General features: G+C 38.5%; 1 protein-coding gene across 5 annotated transcripts in view; it reads left to right on the top strand.

The window, feature by feature from the left end:
- SMOC2 (SPARC related modular calcium binding 2) overlaps positions 1–20,064 on the top strand; it is a 137,513-nt gene that overhangs the window by 17,977 nt on the left and 99,472 nt on the right. The window contains exon 1 of one of the 5 annotated variants that reach the window (XM_088161456.1): positions 17,203–17,241. The exons of the other annotated variants lie outside the window; for them this stretch is intronic. Within the exon in view, the coding sequence (XP_088017582.1) occupies positions 17,218–17,241 (24 nt within the window). The 5' untranslated portion in view covers positions 17,203–17,217. Of the gene's footprint in view, positions 1–17,202; positions 17,242–20,064 lie in introns of those variants that run through there. 5 annotated transcript variants of the gene reach the window in all.

A 20,064-nucleotide genomic window follows, 5' to 3' on the forward strand; every position in this document is an offset into this window, starting at 1 on the left:
CAAACCTTTATGAAGGGCATCATCTCAGGACCCGTACATGGAGATCCAACATTGTGTTTAAGTGCTAACGATCAGAATGTACCCCAAAAGAATCTCTATAATCTGTAAAATAATTCTTCTGATGAAAAATCCTAGCAGCCAGGTTTTTGATCTTGACAAGGTGGCACAAACCAACTTAAGGCAAGCACAGGCCAAGCTGTTATTTCCAGTTTTACAGGATGAAACTGGGTTGTTTGGTGTCTGCACAAGCACCTCAGTAAACCATCTCTGCATTCTAGCTGATGTTGAGTTACATTGTACTTTCTATAATACAGATTTTATAGCTTTAATTGCTACGAAATACACAGGCAGTAGGGGTAATTTACTTTTGATCATATGCTGTGCTGAAGTTGCTTTGCTATTTGTGAGTGAAGACTTTTCCATTGGAGAAGGAGAATTAAAAGAAGCTATGACAGTACAAAACAAAACCAAAGGGTCACATCATCCCCTAAATCACAAAAAGACTGAACTGAGGATCTGCAGAAAACTGTAGAAAAGTGCAACCCTCTGTGTAGTGGGCTGACTCAGCCAGACTGTGGAAGCAATGTATATGCTGCAGTCTTACAGATAATCACTCAGTGTGCCTAAGGAACATTAGGATTTGTAGGTTCCCACACCATATTGACTGTTGTTTAGCAAGACAGCAGTAACCAGCCTGTTGACAGCCTGTGTTCATACATCTGACAGGACAGCAGCCTGCAGGTAAAGTCTCCGCATCCACAGTCTCCTCAGGTGTGAGTAGCAAGCTGTTACAGGAAATGAAGAACGCTTTCCACATTGCTTTCCCTGCTTTCCACACCCTATAAACCGAGGAGTGGAAGTAAGCCTTGTGGAAGCAAGTGTGGGCTATCAGAGACAGAAGCTGCAGAGGGACATGTCCGTGCCTGTGTGACACCCGTGTGCCCAAGGGAAGGAAGCGCAGGAAGGACAGGTGCTTTATAACTATCTGCCCACTGCACAGCTGAGTACGGATCAAACACTGCTGGCAGCAGGAGACCGCGCAGCTCAGTGTAACTGTGTTACCATGGCACACTGCCCATGCTGCTGTGGCTTTCGGTCCTGCAACAGGGAGTAAACATATCCACCTACACCAAGACTAATGTGGCACTGCAGTTCCCCAGCAGGCAGTGCACGGATGCCAGAGATTGCCATGCTTGTAATTGTCACATGCATCTTTCACTGTTTCCAAATTTCAGAAGGCTAAAGTGAATAAGCAAGTTGCAGGTAACTAACAGACTGCCTTCAAATGTTCAGACCAGAAATACCCTAGTGAAATCAGTTTCTATTATATTGCAGGGTTTGGTCAGAAATAGTTCTGGACCAGAAGAGCTGATCTCATGTTGATGAAAGATCAAATTTCATGCCTTGTGTTTGCAGTTATGAAACGAAAGGTACTTGCCAGCATCAGCTTTCCTGAGACAACAAGAAAACCGACGTTTTCTCCTCCCTGAAGAAAGAAGATAAAGGAAAAATGTATCAATTCCTCATTTCTAGCTGCAAGAGAAATATTTTTGCTTTCACATTCTTACTTTACCATATCAGGATTTTTTCCCAGACTTTAGGAGAAATGTTTACACTGAAAGCACTTGCAAAGTAATTTATGTTACTGTTACATCTGGTCATAAGGTTGAACACTAAACCAAACTCATTTACAGGATTTGAAGCTGATTTTTCATTCATAGTTAATATCTTTGATCAACTTGAATAAATAAAATAATAGGAAGAATTTTAGAATCTTGCAGTTGTCCTGGAAATTTTAATTGCTAACTGATTGTTTTTGCTGCATTAGGCTTGTCCGACCTCTTTTGCTATCTTTCTTCAGGATAGGCAGTAGCTAATGAAATGATTAAATTTGTCTACAGGAACTACTTATTAAGAGTTTATGTGGGCTAAAAATTTTATCGGTAAGTCCTATCTGCTTTCTCAATAAATGTGTTAACCTTGAGTGATCATTCCAGTTCCTCACTGAGATTTTCTTTAAGTAGTGGAGATTTTGTCACGTCATTGCAATAACCTTGTTTTTTTAACATGATGTGATTAGAAATAGACTTTTTCACCGATATAAACTTATGGGTAGCACTTCAAATGGATGATATGTATTTAAGGAGAAATAAAACCTGTTTTCCATTGGCACCAGTTCTGTGTCAAGGAGATCTGCTGCAATTGTCCATTTAGGTAGTGCCTTCCCTGGCCTTTTTATAGCTGGTGGTGCCAGGGAGTCTGATTTATTAGGCTGAGTAGGGTCTGAGTGAGCTGTTGGTGGAGCTGAGGTGTAGGGAAGAGACAAGACTGCCAGTGCATGTTTGCCTAAGTGCTCCGTGGGGTATTGCCTCTCGGGGTTTTTCCCAGTGCTGCTGCTCACAGAACAAATGGATTTCTCAGGAGGGCTTTCAATGGATTGCTTCTCTGTCACTGTCAGCTCAGATCTGCTGAGGAAACAGCTTGTTTTAGTGCCAGCAACAGTGCATAATGCTTGCTACCTAGATAATCAAGGCAATATTTGATATGTTCTGGTTTGAGTTACGTGTTTAGGCTAAAAAAAAAGAAATCTGGTGGAGAGACCATCCCTAATGAAATCTCTTCTTTAGATGACTTTAAAATACTTGTTTTTCTGGTGGGAAAGGAGCCTGTGCCCTCCCTCTGCTCACCAGAGCTGAACACAACCTGTGTGCTGCAGATCTGAATAGGAGTAGTTTTTCCTGTTCCTTCTGTACTTTTTATGCCTTCTTTAGGTGCCATCTATAATGTGCTGCACAACACTAACAAACTATATTTTATGAAACAGTTTAATTCCTCAGCTAAAGATACCAACAGGGAGGGAATTCCGAGGGTCAAAAATGCATTATGTTTTTATACTTCAGGAGCCTTGAAAATTCAGATTAATAATTTGGGAATTAAACTATTCTCATTATGTCAGCCAGTGTTCTTTCAGTCCCTTTATTATGCAGCCATCTCCCTGAGGAGAATGTCCATTTTCATGGGTTCAGTCCCATTTTTCTGTGGCTATTACTGTAAAAACATTGAGTAGCTCTTGGAGCAATGACATCTCAGGGGGGAAATCCCCTTTGCAGAACCCATGCATTCACCACCATGACCTGTCCAGTTTGCATCTAATGTATTCAGGGCAAAGATCTGTGGGACTGGGTGAAGTAAGGCTCTCGAGTGTGAGGCTGGGAACTGTGAAACTCCTAGGAGTGCTTTTGAGGGGTTGTTTATGTACCCCTCTATGGCAGTGGTAGTGTCAAGTATTCTGCTAAACTGTATTTGTTGGTCTTTTTTAACTTGGTGGAGGGAACTGTTGGAATCTGACTTGAGGCACATGGAGGAGACATAAATTCATTGGAAAAAAGAATTGGAAAACATCCCATCTTTCCAGGTGCTTCCAAACTGAGTGCTTCTGTCAAGCTGTTTTGGCCAAGTAGCAGCAGAAACTTGTAGCTGTTTGCAGGAACAAATGAGAATTTGTCCAGAGGAAACTGAAATTCCTCAACCTTACCTTTTTGATTTGAATAATCTGAGGATAAAGCTCTGCTGCCCATGTAGTCCTCCCTTAGGGAGAACAGTGTGCTGGAGGAGAGGATTTGTTAGCCAGGTTGTTGTGTTACTCAATTTGAGCTATCACCAGTAAAATCTTACATGGTGGTGAACTTTTACATGAACTGAACTTTAGGGTGAATTTAATGCCAGCTCACATGTCATAACTTAACCTTGGTGCTCAGAGCTCTGTGGTTGCTTTCAGGAAACAGGATTTTCCTGCACTAGCAGTGTGTGTGATTCATTCCACAAGTTCATGGCTGGGAGAACTAAATGTCACCCCTATTTCTGGGGGTGGTGGGAAGGGGAGGATGTGAAGAATGCTGAAAAGATGTTCTCTAAACCACATAAGAGAAACAATGAAAAAAGGAAGAGTTATGTCTCAAGCCTTTATATCCCATGTGGACGTTACTGTAAGTTCACTCAAAATTGCTGTAAACACAGTGCCAATACTCTTAACTTAAGCTACCTCTGTGTATTTAAGTCTTTGTTGCATATGGAGGCATCCTGTATCAGTGAATTTGCAGCACATATCCCAAAAGGGAACTCTGGGGATTTCTGCAGAATACCAGCCCCTACACACCTGTCAAGCCCTCCTTTTATTTCACTGTTGTGATAAAATGTATTGCATATGTACATTAGATAACAAAAGGAAATTTTTTTCTTGTTATAGCAGTGAATCCTTATTCAAATGGAAATCATTGCACAGCTGCAACTTGGAAGATTTTGACCTGTAGTATTTGTGGGTGGGAACACAGTGACGGATTACTGACATCTGCTATTTATTTTGTCTTCTGTGAGATGCTGCTGTGTTTAGTGATGATAAACAGCACTTCTCAGTGATCCTGGATGTGCCCATATTATTCAGCTAGTAGTCAAACTGTTCAGTTACAAGAATGAAACTAAAATAGTTAAACACACTAGGAGATCCTGTATGGAATAGAGACTTTCACCACAGGAAAACATTTATGATATTCTAAGGTGTCAGCAGATGAAACTTGCACCTTTTCTAAAGGGAAAAGACAGATAACACTTCCCAGTATGTGCTCCCTGTAAGATCAGGATAATAAACCCTACTGAAGGTTGTGGGTCTTTGCAAGAGTTCATCAACCTCTGGTTTTCTTGTCTCTTAATAACAGAGGAGATTGACATCCAGCTGATTCCTGAAATTTTGAAGGTCTTACCTATTTAAGAAGAAGAGCACTTTAGTTAGCAACACTTTACTGACTCCTGTAAACTGAATTGAGTTCACTAGTTTGAAGAAACTAAGATTGTAACCATGGAGCTTTCTTTTATTAATAGAATCTAAAAGGGATGAAACACAGGATAAAGTAGTAAATTGTTTCTTAGTCTGCTAGGCAAATTCCTGAAGCTGAGCATTTTCACCACAAAGTCTATTACCTGCACTAAAACACATCAACTGAAATGCTGCAATATAGTTAAGGAAATTTTAATTTTCCCTATGTAGGCTTACAGTTAATAAAAATCCCAGGTGCTCCCTAGATCTTAGAAGTAATAAATTACAAAATAAAGGAAAAGAGCATTTTTAGTATGAGTTTTTAGAAGTTCAGCCAAGCATGTATGGGGATGCCTTTCTCTGCTGAATCTACAGTCCGGGGAAGGTTTAAATCTCGTAGGAAAATGATGCATAACACATTGTGTTCAGGTCTGGTTTTCTGCAGGTACACTGTGTGTTGCTAGTGCTTTTCTCTATGAAATATAACAAGTGATTGTTACATTGATTGGGCCAAAAACCTTGAACACTGATCTCACCGGGAAGCTTTCAAGTCCTGGTCTCATAAGAAAATGTCCTTGAGTTACCAGTGCTGAAAAGGGGATGTTTGTTTCGCTTGTCTTTGTTCCAGTATGGCCCATCAATATACTGATCAATCTAGTTAATGATTTACCCTTTAGAGAGTCAAATGAGTTTAAAACATAAACTGTAAATCTCTCTAGCTGTAACCTGTACCTACCTACAGGTGCATTTCCACTGAGATAATAAGCACAGTGTGGGGAAGTTTATCAACTTATTAGAGGAAAATAACCCTCTGCTCCTCTGCATTTTAGGTACTGCTAATCTAAATTGTGTAGCTTGCAAGAGAAAGACACAGCTGGATACACCAATGTAGTTTACAATGGCTTCTTATACAGTCCAGAAACCAGCATTAAAAGACAAGCTAAAATTAATCAGTTACTTGGGAAAATATTTTCCAGGTGTGTTAAAATCTTTCACTTCCACAAGCTATCTTTTCTAGTGACAAAGAGCCAAAAAGATGTTTAGATAGAGATGGATTTTCAAAGTACAACAAGCAGCTGCAGTATTTAAAACTCTTCTCCATGCAAGGTAACACAGTCCACTTCACAGTTGTGATTTTGCAGATGATGCACTGACAGTTTTGGAAAATTTGTTTTGTGCCCATCAGAAACAGCAATAGCTGTAACTCCATTTCCCTGGTTCTTTGAGCCACAAAAATAGACCAGAGAAATTTTCATTCAGCCAGTTATTGTTAGTGTGTGAATTCATCACTGAAGCTTTATTCACACAAAAAAGATTGAGTCTCCTGTCTGTGCCAGAGTGAAGAATCATTGCAGACATGCTTGGGTTTTCGTAATGAGTGCTTATCACCCTTAAATGTAGATAAAAAATTCCAAGCAGCCAGACATCAGAAAAATCAAGATCAGCTACTTTCAGTTCTCTTAAGGTGCAGCTGAGCAGACAAAGACAAAGCTGTGCTGACAAAGTGTCACCTGGTCTTCTTGGAAACGACTGGCATTTTTCCTCTTATCTCAGTATTGACTGGAAGATTTTAATTAAGCTATAGATGTTACTTGCAGCTGTGAATCAAATATAGGTGAAATTTCCTGCTCTTGTGTAATGGATAAGAAGTTGTTTCCTACTTTCTAGCTACCTGATTGAAGAAAGATACTAATAATTTAGTTTACTGAATGCACTCTTTGGGTAAAACAGTAGCTCCCCTCCTTGCTCTCATAGTAAGCAGTATGTTCTTTACTGAACCACAGCATACTAAGTCAGTAAAATAATAGAATTTGTTTCTATAAATCTGACTTCATATGTTTTTCTTGTATTTAATGTTAGAATCACAGTATGAGCAGTAGTAAGGGAAATTTCTCATGCACCTCCTTGTGCAAGGTCACTTCCACTTGACCTTGACTCAGATACAGTTTAACTCAAATAGTTCTATCCCCAAATCTTTCCAGGCTCAGAATTTTTTTAGGTACTCAAAAAAGTAGCTGTAGCAGGTCACATAGCCTGTATAAAGAAAAGAAACTATGCCCAAACCCACAAAAGTCCCAACAAACTTATGATTTCACATGTAAGCTATCTCTGAATAGATAGATAAGAATGCAGATAAACACATAGGCAGACTGATGTATCAAAGTTCCTCATTTAACCAAAAAACACCAGGACAGTTTTCCCCTCTTGTTGAAAGCACTGAGTTTACTCCTACAGTAACAAAACAAAAACATCTGGCTGTGACAGGTGTTGCAGTGTGGATCTCTCTGAGGCATCAGAGTTAGTTTATGGATGTTTGGAAACAATTACAGCTTTTGTAGTTTTATTTTGATGAATAGTGTCGCTGTTGATGTGGAGACTCAAGAAACCATATTTCTGTTCACCCTCTTCATGCTTTGTGCTCAGATGACAGTAAGGGGTATAACACTACTTGTTTTAATCTAACATATATAATCTTGTTATATAAGATCGCTCAGGTGGGCCTGAGAAAATCAGTTCATATCCTGGTAAGTGTTGCTATTTTTCTGGCTGGGATGAGGCTAGGGATCTGCTCTGAAGGTTGCTGTTGTACCCCGGGGACTTCTTCCTTTTGCTACCTGAGCAAAATCTATGGTAATGGTGAAAACAACTGAATAGGAGAAAGTAGGCAGAATATGCTTTCATTGGGAAAAGATAAAATACCGATTAATTGGGAAAATGTTGCATTGAGAAAAAGGCTGGCAACTAGTTACAGTAAATACTAACATCAAGCACAGAGTTTCAATTTTGCATTTTTGTTATTCAATACTGCCTGCAGAAGAAGAGGATTTGAAGCTGCCTACATTACTTCGAAAACTTAAGTAACTGGGTTGTCATAGCTCAGAGTGAAAGGGGAAATGAAGGCTTATTTTGCATATTCCCAATATTTCTGAATTGTCAGCTTGGTTGCCAGCGTATACCACCCCTGAGAGAAAACATCTGTGTCTGGAATCAGTAGACCTTTAACTTAATTTGAAAGCACTTTCTCAAATGTGGAATTACTGGCCTAGACTCTAGGAAAGAAACCTTTTTCCCACAACTAACTGCATAGTCAACATATTTTGGTTTGGACACTGATTCTCAAGAGTGAGATGATGATCTGATTTTATTACTGGGTTAATTACTTCTTATACAACTAGTTTCAGTATATACATTTAAAAAGATGAACACTTCAGAAAAAAATTCAGAAAAAAAATAAGCTATTAGGAAATTAAGTGTTAAGCATGTACATATTCCTAGATGGGCTGGTTCTGTTCTTATTCATACTAAAGGTATTTAAATTCATCTGATTAATAAGGTTCAGCTTTTAAAAATAAAATTAGTTTGTGTTTTGAATTTTTCTAACTTCAGATCCAAGTTATTTGATCTTTGTCTTTGCTGAAAGTTAAGGCAGATTGCTTGAATAAGAAAAGTATTTTGCTTGTTTATTACTTTCTGTCAAATTTGCTTGCATTTCAGATGTTTTTAATAGGCAACTTCTGCTTTCTAATGTGTCAGCATTCAATGATTTGTCCTATAGAAGGAAATGGGATTGCTGCTGACAATGACATTAAAAGAGTTCAATGTCTTCCAAAAATATTTGAGCAAGGAAACAGCTGAGGTTGATGGATAATCCTCATAGAATCAGAGTTTTAACTGTATGCAAAAACTGGGTTTGGGGCCATGATAGTTTTTGCATGTTGGAAATTGTTTAGTTTTGTCACAGGTGTCCCTGCAGCTTAACTCTGGAATGAGTGCTAATGATCATGTATTTGTTGATATAGCAAATTAATGATGACATCTGAGTTATGGACAATGGAGTTTATAATTTCAAGTTGGAGCTTGCCTGTTAACATGTTTATTTTTCATGTTTCTTTTCTGTTCTAGACCAAAAAGTACTTACTGTTTATGTTCCACAACTTAATTTACCACAAAGCCTTTAAAACCCAAAGCAGGTGCCTATGTATTTGGTGTGATATATTACTTAAAATTACAGCAAATTTTGAGTTGCTACAATTTATATAGACAAGAGCCTGAATCAAAATCTTGGATCTAAATCATACCAAACTTGAGGAGAATTTGGATTCAGATCTAAACTCTGTGGTTTGGGTTTCTCTTTAATCACATGGTGTTAGAAACATCTATTTCATGTTTCTAAACTGTCCCAGCTGTGCAGAGTATTTCCTTGAGCACATTGGACTTACTTTTACACAGATGTAAATCAGGAGTAACTTTGCTAAAGTCAGTGCAAGTGGTGCCAGTAGATGATGCGTAAGTAAAGGTTTTTGCTGTCTCTATGATGTCTCTCTATGCTAATAATGCAGAAATTGCATGTATTCATTGCATCCACTTTGGGAAGAAACTGTCTGCAAGTCTGTGTCTGTACAAGAATGGGGTACAGGGATGTTAGCAAATACAGAATACAAATGAGTTGGAATGGCTGCTGTGTACAATGGCCACTTGACACTTTTTTTAAGGTAGTTCTCAGTGCCATTGCTGCATCCTCCTTCCCGTCTTTCTCCCATCTCATTGGTTTCTTCCAAGCTCTGCTACAACCAGTGAATTCTCTTCACATGTTTTGTAGGCATGTCCTGTTTCACCCTGTCAGTTCACTGGATTTGCCATTGTGCTGTTTGCCTCTCACCTTTAAGGCTATCACTCATCAGCTCTTAGGAACCAACATTATACAGTATTTGAGGTAAAGAGAATATAAGACCTGGATCAAGTGTTGATTTCCACTCCAGCTTTCCCTATTGAATTACATAAAGGTTTCGACTGAACTTGAGCTATAAAGAAACCCAAGCCTTTCTTTAGGTTGGACAGAGCTTGTAAAAGTCCTGTGTTTTTGTGTCTGTCATTCCCCATCCCTCCATCTTCATTATTCTTGCATGCATATCCAGTTTCGGATTAAACTGTGGCTGTTCTTGTGGTATTTCTTGTCCCAGCCAGAAACAGGAACTCTGGAAGCATTGCTGCAAAACCCTCTTGTTGAGTGTTCCTGTGTAGTTTTTCAGGCTTGCTCAATCTAATCTTTGTTTTTAGATACTCTCTAAATGAAAAAAATTACCATTCCTTTACCTGCAGCTTTCTTTGGATGCAATTGCTATTCTTCTGTTTCATCAAAGGAGGGGACTTGATTTATCTGTACTAGTGAAAGTGATCTGACTTGCACCATACTATGCCAGCAATGAGAAACTGCCTTACAGATTTGCATTTTCCAAAGATGATATGTGGTCTCTCCACAGTTGCCATTCCCCCGGAGGAAGATGGTCAGACTTCTCACTGGGGGTTGTTCATTCTTGCCTCTTCGAGCCAAGAACAATATAAACCAGGGTCAGTCAAGGGTAAGATCCATGCAGTTACCAGTTCAGTAATGCTTAGCATGAAAATATAATCCACTAAGGGAGCATGACAGAAAACAGTGAGTCCCACAAAATGTCACGTTGCATATTCTATCAGATAGAAGAAACCAGTACTTCAAGTGTCTCTGGGCAAGTAATAAAATAGAGTGCAAGGAGATGATTAGATCTACAGGCTGTTCTTAAACAAAGTACTAGGTCTTGGGTAAGGAACATAAAAACCCTGATATTTCCTTTTAAGTTGTCATTTAATTTGTAACTTTGAGGCAGGAAAGGATGAACAATCGTGCTTCCCCTTGAGAAAAGCAGTATTTCAAAGATTGCAGGCAGTGTGAATCCTAAAAGTAACAGTGGGGATTTTCTTTTTGTGTACAAAAATACATGACTAGGTAAATTGTTTTGAGAACACAGGTGAATTTTTAAAGATAGCAGTTGTTCTTTCAGTATCTTAAGAGCAGCTTAAGCAGGTAACATAGGAGAAACAAGTCTGTTTTAGCAGTAGTTTTTTGTTATTTGGAATACATCCCATATTATTCATCAGAGATGGATTGGCACCACAATATGAGAAAGATATAAAGGTGTCAGAAAGCATCTAAAGGAGGACTACAGAGATGTTTAAAGGTCTGGAGGGAAGGCATATGAGCAGCAGCTGTGGTCACCTGGTCTGTTCAGCCTGGAGAAGAGGAGACTGAGGGGAGATCTCAGTGCAGTCACAGCTTCCTTGTGAGGAGGAGGGGCAAGCACTGATCTCTGCTCTGTGGTGACCAGTGACAGGACCCAAGGGAATGGCCTGAAGCTGTGTCAGGGGAGGTTTAGGCTGCATATTAGAAAAGTTTTCACCCAGAGGGTGGTTGGGCACTGAGGCTTCCCAGGGCAGTGGTCACAGCACCAACCTGACAGAGCTCAAAAGGGATTTGAACAGCACTCTTTGGCACATGGTGTGACTCTCGAAGTGGTCCTGTGCAGAGCAGGAGTTGGACTCATCCTTGTGAGTCTCTTCCAACTCAGAAAATTCTAGAATTCTATGATAATCCAGCTGATAACCTGTTTATGCTGTGCAAGAACACAACTTTATATAAAAAGGGTTCAGCTTGCATATTACATGTAAACAAAACAATAGAACTGGGAAAAACTCAAAGATAAACATCATCTTATGTGATGACTGGAGAAACTTGTATGTCCCCAAAACTTTAAAGATAGACATCTTTATAGTTAGGCAACAGTGTATATTCTCTCACATTGTCAGCTAAAGCTTAGTAAAGGCTTAAAGGTTTATTAGACTCTTCATTGCTCAGAATCAATTATTTCCCCCAGATTTAACACTTGCTCTGTCTCTACTTATATGTGCTCAACAGTAGATAACTTTTGGACTCCATCTCCTTTCTGTTTTTTGCACCAGGTCACCCGTTCCTTTATCTGGAGTTCAGGATTTAGCTCAAAACCTGACATTTGTCTGTAGTACTTCTGCAGGAATTATTAAATATAGTTTTAAAATTCACTGGTTGAATTTATTAATACAATTTTTCTCTATTTTAAAATAGTTTTATATCACTTCCAGTGCTTGTTTTTGTGTTTTCTGGGTGTGCCATTCCTGTAGCCGAAGAACAAGGTTTTAGTTGGATTCCTGTGCAGGGTTATGTCAGCTGTGCTGAAAGATGTTGGAGTATCTCTTGATTTACGTGGTTTTTAGACTTAGAAATGGGAAAAAAGAAAGAAGAATGTTTATTAATGGGCAGAAACAATTTATGAAACTGTGTATGCAACACATGTACCATATCTAAAAACACTATATTTGCGTATTGTTTTTTAACATGTTCTTGCACATGAAAACATGATACTGTGTTTCACCTCTGTCTGGACAAGAGTATTATGCTTTAGAGCTAGGGAGAAAGGAGTTCTATGATTAGTGGAGTGTGCTATGGCCCTTTGTATTTGCCTTTTCTAAAGGTTGCAACTGGAATATTGTTGCAAGAAGCAAAGCTTTGACGGGACTGACTTAAGCAATAAGAGTGAGCTGTTCTTTATCATATTAATTACAGTTGACTCATGTCACTTCACCTCCCAAAACCAATGATGGTTGGTTGAGATTATATCCAAACTGGTCATAAGTTACCAATGAATCAGTAAGAGAATATTTTGGGCTGGTATACAAAAACATGTCTTGCTCCATATTTAGTTAGCTTGGATCCTCTTGTGGTTCAACAGTATTTTACAGAAACAAAACATTTTCAGCTTCACACAGAGTCCAGTTTCCTTAATAAAGCTCTTAGTGCAAGGAGGGGAAGAGTTTGTCCAATTTGCAGTTTCATTCCTCTAAGAGCAGCTAACAGGCATACATTTTACCTACTCTGTGTTCAGGACTTCCTACTGTCATTTGTTTTTGTTACCTGAAAGCTGTTGTGATATCAAAAGCATGGTGTGCAGCAGAAAAATTATGATATCAACTTCTTGCCATGCTAATCCTCTCTGCTTTTCCAGCTGTGAGAAGAAGAGATTGAGGTGTTTTGAGTATGAGAACCATGTTGAGGAACATGTTATTCTTGGTCATAGCATTTCCTATTTTTCTCAGATCAGTTCGCAATTTGGTTGAAATATTGCTGTGAAGAAGCACTGAGGTATAGCTTTTAAACAAATTAGTGGCAAGAAAAAATGTTTAGAAAAACCTTGAAAAATATGCCTCTGCCTTAACAGTGTCTGTTTGCTACAGAAACACTAATGTATCATATCTATTCTGTTTTGATGGATATATTAACAATGCTGTCATTGTTTCTCTATATCTGACAGCTACATAAAGAAGTATCTGGAAACTGAGGTACTTCTAAAAGCTAAAAACCACATAACTAAATAAAACTCTACGCTAAGCTGACATATATAATACAAGTAATTAATGCTTAGCCATAAATAAGCCCCAGAGAACTAAAGCAAAAGTCAAGTCTGTGGCCATGTTTAGAGCCTGATCTTGTGGCTTTGGCACTTACTTAATGTTTTGTTCTTACTGTATTTTTCATTCATGGTTTATGAAATGCTTTACAAAGACAAGTAATGACAGTCTGATTTTTGTTGGAGGAGGTCTAAAGAAGCACTAAGATAAAATGTCTTGTCTGATTTAGTCAGTTCATTGTGGGTAGAAAGACTACAAATATTTGCCTTGATTTTCAGGGAGACATGGTTATTTTAAGAGGGAAAATTTCAGTGATATATCTCTTACGAACTAAATTATTATTGCTTTCCTCTACTCTTTTAGGGTCAGAAGTGGAGAACTCTGTGAGACCTTAAATTCAGGACTTCCTGAAAGAACTAAAAAAACAATCAGTACCATACTGTTCAAAACTTGAGAGAACTAATAGTGTGCAGAATCCAACAAATCAGCCTGTGTTTTTTTCCTGGGAACATCATCCTAGATTGCATTAAAAATTACATTCAGTGAAGGGTTGTTTTGTTTGTTTTTTTAAAATTGAAACAAAAGTCATAAAACAAAATTTCCACAAATGTTTTTAACAAGAAAATGCATGTGCCAGTTTTGAGAGACTCATACTCTTTGTCTTGCCATGTCCTTGGTTTTTTAATGAACTGGGCTTATTTCAGCCATGTCTAAATCTTATGTAGGAAAGACCATTTGGAAGAATGACACATGTGGTTAAACAGGAGGGAGTTTCTGGAGTCCTGTATTTAATTCCCAGCATTGCCACAGACTTCCTTTTTGACTTTGAACAAGTCACCACATCTCTGTGACTGAATTAACTGTCTGTAAACTGATGCTAGCAGAAATTTTCTCCTTTAATGGCAAGTTGTGGGGAGAATGTATATTTGGGTATCAACAGCAGCTGCAGAGGACTTGGGATTTTTGCTTTCTAAAACATGAACCCAAGAGAATTATTTAAAGATTCAGCTGTTTTCTATGGGTCGTTTCATTAATGGAAGAATGCCACAAAATATTTGGAGTTGTTTGCATCAGCAATCTGTGGTACTTTGGCACCTCTTCATATCCAACACATTCATAGCAGAACATGCTTTTCTACCTGTGGAACTGGGTCCAAGACAGTGATAATGACAGATGTGTCAGTCTGTCCTGTGGCAGATGTGTCAGTCAGCTAATGATGCTGCTCTGAGTAAGCTGTGGGTAGAGCTGTGGTGTAGGTTGCAGGGGTGACAGACCTCAGAGAACTTTAATTAAAAGAGAAGCCTGGCCCTCAGGTGCTGTAGGACGTGGCTAGGGATACAAGCTTAGTGTATGGTGTATCCAGCAGGTCAAGTGACAGACTGCAGCTGGCAGAAGGATAACTTAGGTATCAAAGGCAATCTGTTCTAGATGGTATTCTATGCCACCAAATTCTATGCCACCAGGCCTACATCTTAAAGAGAAGAAGGCCTCTCCAGTAGTAAATATGGGCATGCTGAATTCACATAAAACATTTACTCTCCTGTTTTCTGAACAGTTAAACAGTGATTCACATTTGCCAAGGTGCCTGAAAAATATCCGTGTTCATTTAGTCCAAGCCATATTCATGGCTGAATATATTTACACTGACATTTGTCATTTTTATCCAGATTAGTTTAAATGTGGTTAAGTGCTGTCCACAGAGAGCATCAGTAGTCTGTGGTGGGCAGCTTGTAATTGTCCTCAGTCCAGTCACCTGATGTTCCTTTTCCTCGGGAAACAACATAAATGGAGGTAAGACTGCCTCAGCATCTGCTGTGGAATATGATCTTTTTTTCCTCTGTGAGGCCGCTGACAGGGAAAAAAGAACTAAGCTTTTTTAAAATGGCATCACTATTTCTTTTCTTCCTCCCATGTCGGTGAGATGTGGTCAAAACGAGCCAACTGACTGCTGGGATTCCAGGCCACTACAGGCAAGGGAGAAACAAAGCTGTGGCTGAGGCTGCTCCACTTGACCTCACAAGCACTAAAAGACAAAATAAGATTTGTGAAAGCCAGATTCCATGCTCCAAGGAAGGCAACAACTTGTAACATTGGGAGGAACAGGATGTGGAATTGGTATGATGGGTCTGCCTGTTAGAAGAGCATGGGCTCTCTTAAATATTCTTCCAAATGCTATAATCTGTGCAAAACCATATCAGGGAGATATTTTCCACAGTGAAATAGGAAACTATTTCATAGGTGGCACCTCTGCCTGTATTTTGTTGGTCAATTCCACTGCATATAAAAAAAATCTGTAACATGGGGTAATTATAGGCTTCCAACAAAAATAATCTGAGAGGAAAAGATTCTCTGATTTTTCAAGTATGACTAGAAACCACAAATGCAAAATACTGCTTCAGAGACTTCGGACTGCAGAAATCTTCACTGTTGAGCTGTAAAGATATGATGTTTATATAAGCTCTTAGTAAGAGCTGGAAGTTGCTGGGCCTTAATTCTTTCACTTTGTGGGGTGAGAGAAAATAGGATTAAAATGAAATACCTGTTCTTTAGAGGTCTGGAGTTCTTTATCTGTTGTAATTTCAAAGTACTTACAAGCATTTTCTTATCACAAATACAGAATGTCTAGGATTCCTCAAGTGTGCAAAAATTAATTCTGATTGCATACTATTAAAAAAACCCTCAACTTTACAAAATGTTTTATATGGGTGATTTTTATTAAAAAGGATCTCAATAAATTGTTATAATCTTATTCTGTGTGTTCTCAGGTCCATTATGTTTAAAATCAGCATTTTTATTTTTGCTTCTGAAGTGCAGTAGTCTCATACAATATGTGTGAATGTCATTACAGCCTTTCTGGAGATTTTTTTTGTACTGCAACAACTGTTGTGAGTTTTTTCGTCCTGAACCACTGAACTCAAATGGAAATTCTACAAATTCTCCTCCATTTGGTTTGTCATCCATAAGAATTCCTTTTGCTATCAAGAAATCTCACACGTTTGGGTCTGTGGTGGAAAGGGAGTAATGGGTTGTACTGTTAATATGACAATTTAAAGTAATCCCTAGGATTACTGGGTGATCTTTCAGGACAGATTTTAAAGCTACTGGCCAGCTGGTGCATAGAAGGCAAAGAACTGCAAGGAAAAGTTCTGACAAAGAAAGCAGAGGCCACTTAAAATGTGAAACAGAACTTGGAAAAATTCTTTTGTGTCTGGTTTGAATCATGGTTTGTTGACCTCTTTTATCCACTGCTACATGCACACAAAATTTTGTCTTTCATATTTAAGAGTTTTTCTTTTGAAAAAGTCCTCATAATAATTAGAAATAAATGGCTTCCTAATGACTTTTTTCCTTGGAAAACAATGGTATAAATTAGAGGAAAAATGTTTTTGCCCAACACACAAACATACAAGAGTTCCATAAAACCCCAAACTTGAGAGGAAATAGAACTGCCAGTGGTTTGAGAAAACTGTGTATAGGTTCTTGTGTCCCTGTGGGAAGTATTTTTTTTGTTTCATTACACTAGCTTGTTAAATCCTTGTATATTCTAAATGTGTACTATTAAACTCTTTGCTTTTAGCATGATTCCTCTTTTTGAAGATGACAGTATTTAAACCTAGCAAGATGTTATTTTAAGATCAACAGTCTAGAAAGAGCAAAATCTGCCTCCCAGACTCAGCTGCCTGCCTTCTTTCCTAAATACTTTGTTCTGAAGGAGCTGATGGCAGTGATAAATGTAAGAGAGTTAGAGCTCTGCAGTTATTGTCAGCAAGTTAGCTTTATGGCTTGGGGATTAGACCTTTGATGTCTTATCGAGTTTCTGCCCTGCGTGAATCAGTTGCTTACTTGATTTAAATTATAAAAAGAAATGCTCTCTTGTGATATTGTCTCATACTGTGTCTTCGTCATTTGAGATGCCTCTGTGTTCTTTAGTTCCCTAGGAAGAGAAGGCAACCAGCCATATGGAGAGTGGCCAGTTGCCTGCCGATTGTGATAGGCGCTAAATAGAGTTGCATAGAAATTCAGATGTAGAAAAGCCCTGTTTAGCTGAGCCTTTCTGTCCCCCACAAAGGGAGATTGTTCCCTACAAGTCTGCAATGCAACATCCAACACTGTTTCAGTTTAGCTTTTGAGGGGGTCCCTCTATTCCTTTAATGAACGATTTCCTTTTCACAGAGGTAAGTGCTTCTTATGAAGTTTTCTTTTTTGACATCCCTCAGTGTAATTGCAGCTGGACTGCTGCTTTAGCATGTGGTGGGGGGAGAGCAAAGGTGAGCTGGAAAGGAAGTTCCCCTTTCATGATTCCAGGAATAGTGATACCTTTGGAGACGACCATCTAGAAGCTCATTTTCAGGGTTTTGCATGTCCTGTGTGCTGGAAATTTCTGGCATTTGGGACAGAGGTTTAACCTAATGTGTCTTATTTTGAGTTATAGGTCATTGCCTTTAGTTTTATTGTTTTAAGCTACCTCAGACACTTTGAAGGGTGTGTACTGATATTCCTTAATCCTAAAATAAACCTCTCAAATATAGAAATGTTGATCTGACTTAGATTTTATTTGCATTTTAAAATAGCTTTTCAATATTTTGGAAGCCAAAGTATTTTTCAAACACGCGGCCTTTAAACAGCATTAAGAAGGGAAATGTGTCTATTCGCCCAAATTGTTGCTGAGGTTATGGGTGATACCAGCCAAACAGATTAACTGTGTCTCAAGAAACTGGCTAACAGGATGGTTGCGCTAGCCCACTTGTATTCTGAAAGCTGGGTCAGTACTTATGAAAAGCTTAAGTAAACTAGAGGATAATTCAATACATAGACAATGCATCCCACTGTTTCTCTGTTTATTTTCTCCCTGTGTGACTTCTGGCAAGTGAGAAGAAACACTATAAATGAACGTGGCCCGCCAAAGAAAAGATTATGAATAACAATACCACAAGAATGAAGGGCATGAAGTTACCACTGACTTGGGACAAATGCAGAGCAGTGGACACATGACACAGCCAGCAACTAATGGATTGTAGTAGATGCAGAACAGAATACCTTTCAATTGGAAATTCAATTTAAATTTATGCTAGTTTGTCCTGTCTCTGGTAACCTAAGGTCTTTATATCTGTAGGTTTTTTACTTTGTTGAACCAATATGCTTTGCTGATAATATTCTGAAAGAAAAGTGATGCCACTGGACACTGACAAAACAAAAAGGATGAGCTCTGTCTAACAGTTATGCATACATAGAGATGGTACTAGCTTGTTTTCAGCACTGTGCAAGTCTGACATGCTTTCTATCCCAATCTAACATTCAGTTTTCCAGCAATGCATACCATAAGTTTCAATATTGTTTCATTTTTTGGATGTTGCAAAATGAAAGAAACCCAGCTGTTTATGTTAAACTGAAGTTAACCATAATAAAAATCATGGGCAGATTTTTCTTACCCTTGAAAAGTTAAGTAATCTCTTTTTTTGAAGAAAAGAAAAGGTTGCAGATCATTTGCCCTTGCTGAGGTGCACTTTTACTACTTCTAAATATCTATTAAATTAGTATGAAATGTGTTGGCTGTTTTCTTCTAGAGTGAATACACTAGGATCAGTTTGGAAAAATAAGTGTTTTCATGAAATAAGAAGGACTCCTTATCTTGGAAATGAATGAATGTAGTCAGATAAAATGTGTTTTGGGGTAACTTATAGTATTTATCATGTCTTGACAATTAAGATCATTATTTTATTTTTAGTTGTATGGGGTAAATGCCGAAACATTTTTCATACATTGTTTCTGATGCTCAGATTTTGCAGCTTCTGGCGTGACTCATTTGAAGTGAGTGCTTTGTGCTTGAAAAGACTGTACTATAGAAGCATTGAAATTAATCAGGGAAAGGTCCTTCTGAAAGGGTAATTCACCAGGGCTGAGTGCTACTCAATAGGAGCCCCAGCCTGCTCCTCTTGGTGTCTGTATATTTACATTAGTAGGAATGGAACCGGATCCTAGAATTAAGCTACTGAAGAGAATAGCCCTTCAAGAGGTATGATTTCACTATGTTTAAGTTTCTTTTTAAGACAAAGAGAGGAAAAAGGAGTAGATTTGGACTCCTTGCTCTTGTAGCATTTTCTGGCATTCATGTGTCCCTCCTTTCTTGAGAGCAAGAAAGAATGTGTGCTACAGTTTGCTTCAGTTTCTGCCTAGTCCTTCCTAGTTTACATGGTTGCACAGTTGAGATGTTTTGCCTTTTTTAGTAATTTGTGAAGCAGCAGTAAAAGGAAATGATGGATGTGCTGACATTCACCCCCCCATCCCTCCATCAATACAGCAAAGTAGAGGTCCCTTTAAAAAAACACCTGTTAAAGCAATAAACATTTAAAAAATAACATGCCAAAGCAAAACATATCAATCAAAGCACAACCCTGTTTAATAATTTTCTGTGCTGGTCATAACAAGAGAAGACTGTAGTTTTGGCAGTAAGGCTCCAAAAGCTCTACTGCACTCCAGGCACTGAGGGAGTGAAGCACAGCACTGTTCTAATTGATAGGTAGGTAACTTGGAGCCGAATTTGAGTACTAATCCTGTGTAATTAAAAAAAAAATAAATAGAACAACAAACACCACCACAACACAAAAAACAAAACCCAAGAAACCCAAACCCCAACTTCCCACTCGGTGAAATTGGATACTCTAGCTGTTCATTTCAACCATCCTGGCTTAATTTTACAGGGAAAGAGACTATGCACAAGTTACATATGAAAAGTTTCATGAAATATAATGAAGCAAAGGTAGGGGTGGTGGAAGGTGTTTGTTTGCAAAGGTTTAACACGCTCCTTCTAAATAAAACAGTGTCTCAGCAGGAATTAGAGACAGTTCTGTGCCCCTGCAGATGCACAACCTATGGAGACCTTTGATAAAGTTATTTTTGAAACCTAGAGCCCACCTCTGTTTCAGTTGTCTGAAACTTGGGATTTTGAGAGTTTGTTTCCCTTTGTTTTTCTTTGACACTGTGGGATAGATTATTCCCAT

The sequence above is a fragment of the Sturnus vulgaris genome, chromosome 3 (genome assembly GCF_052056855.1).
Source record: "Sturnus vulgaris isolate bStuVul1 chromosome 3, bStuVul1.hap1, whole genome shotgun sequence".
Classification (NCBI taxonomy): domain Eukaryota; kingdom Metazoa; phylum Chordata; class Aves; order Passeriformes; family Sturnidae; genus Sturnus; species Sturnus vulgaris.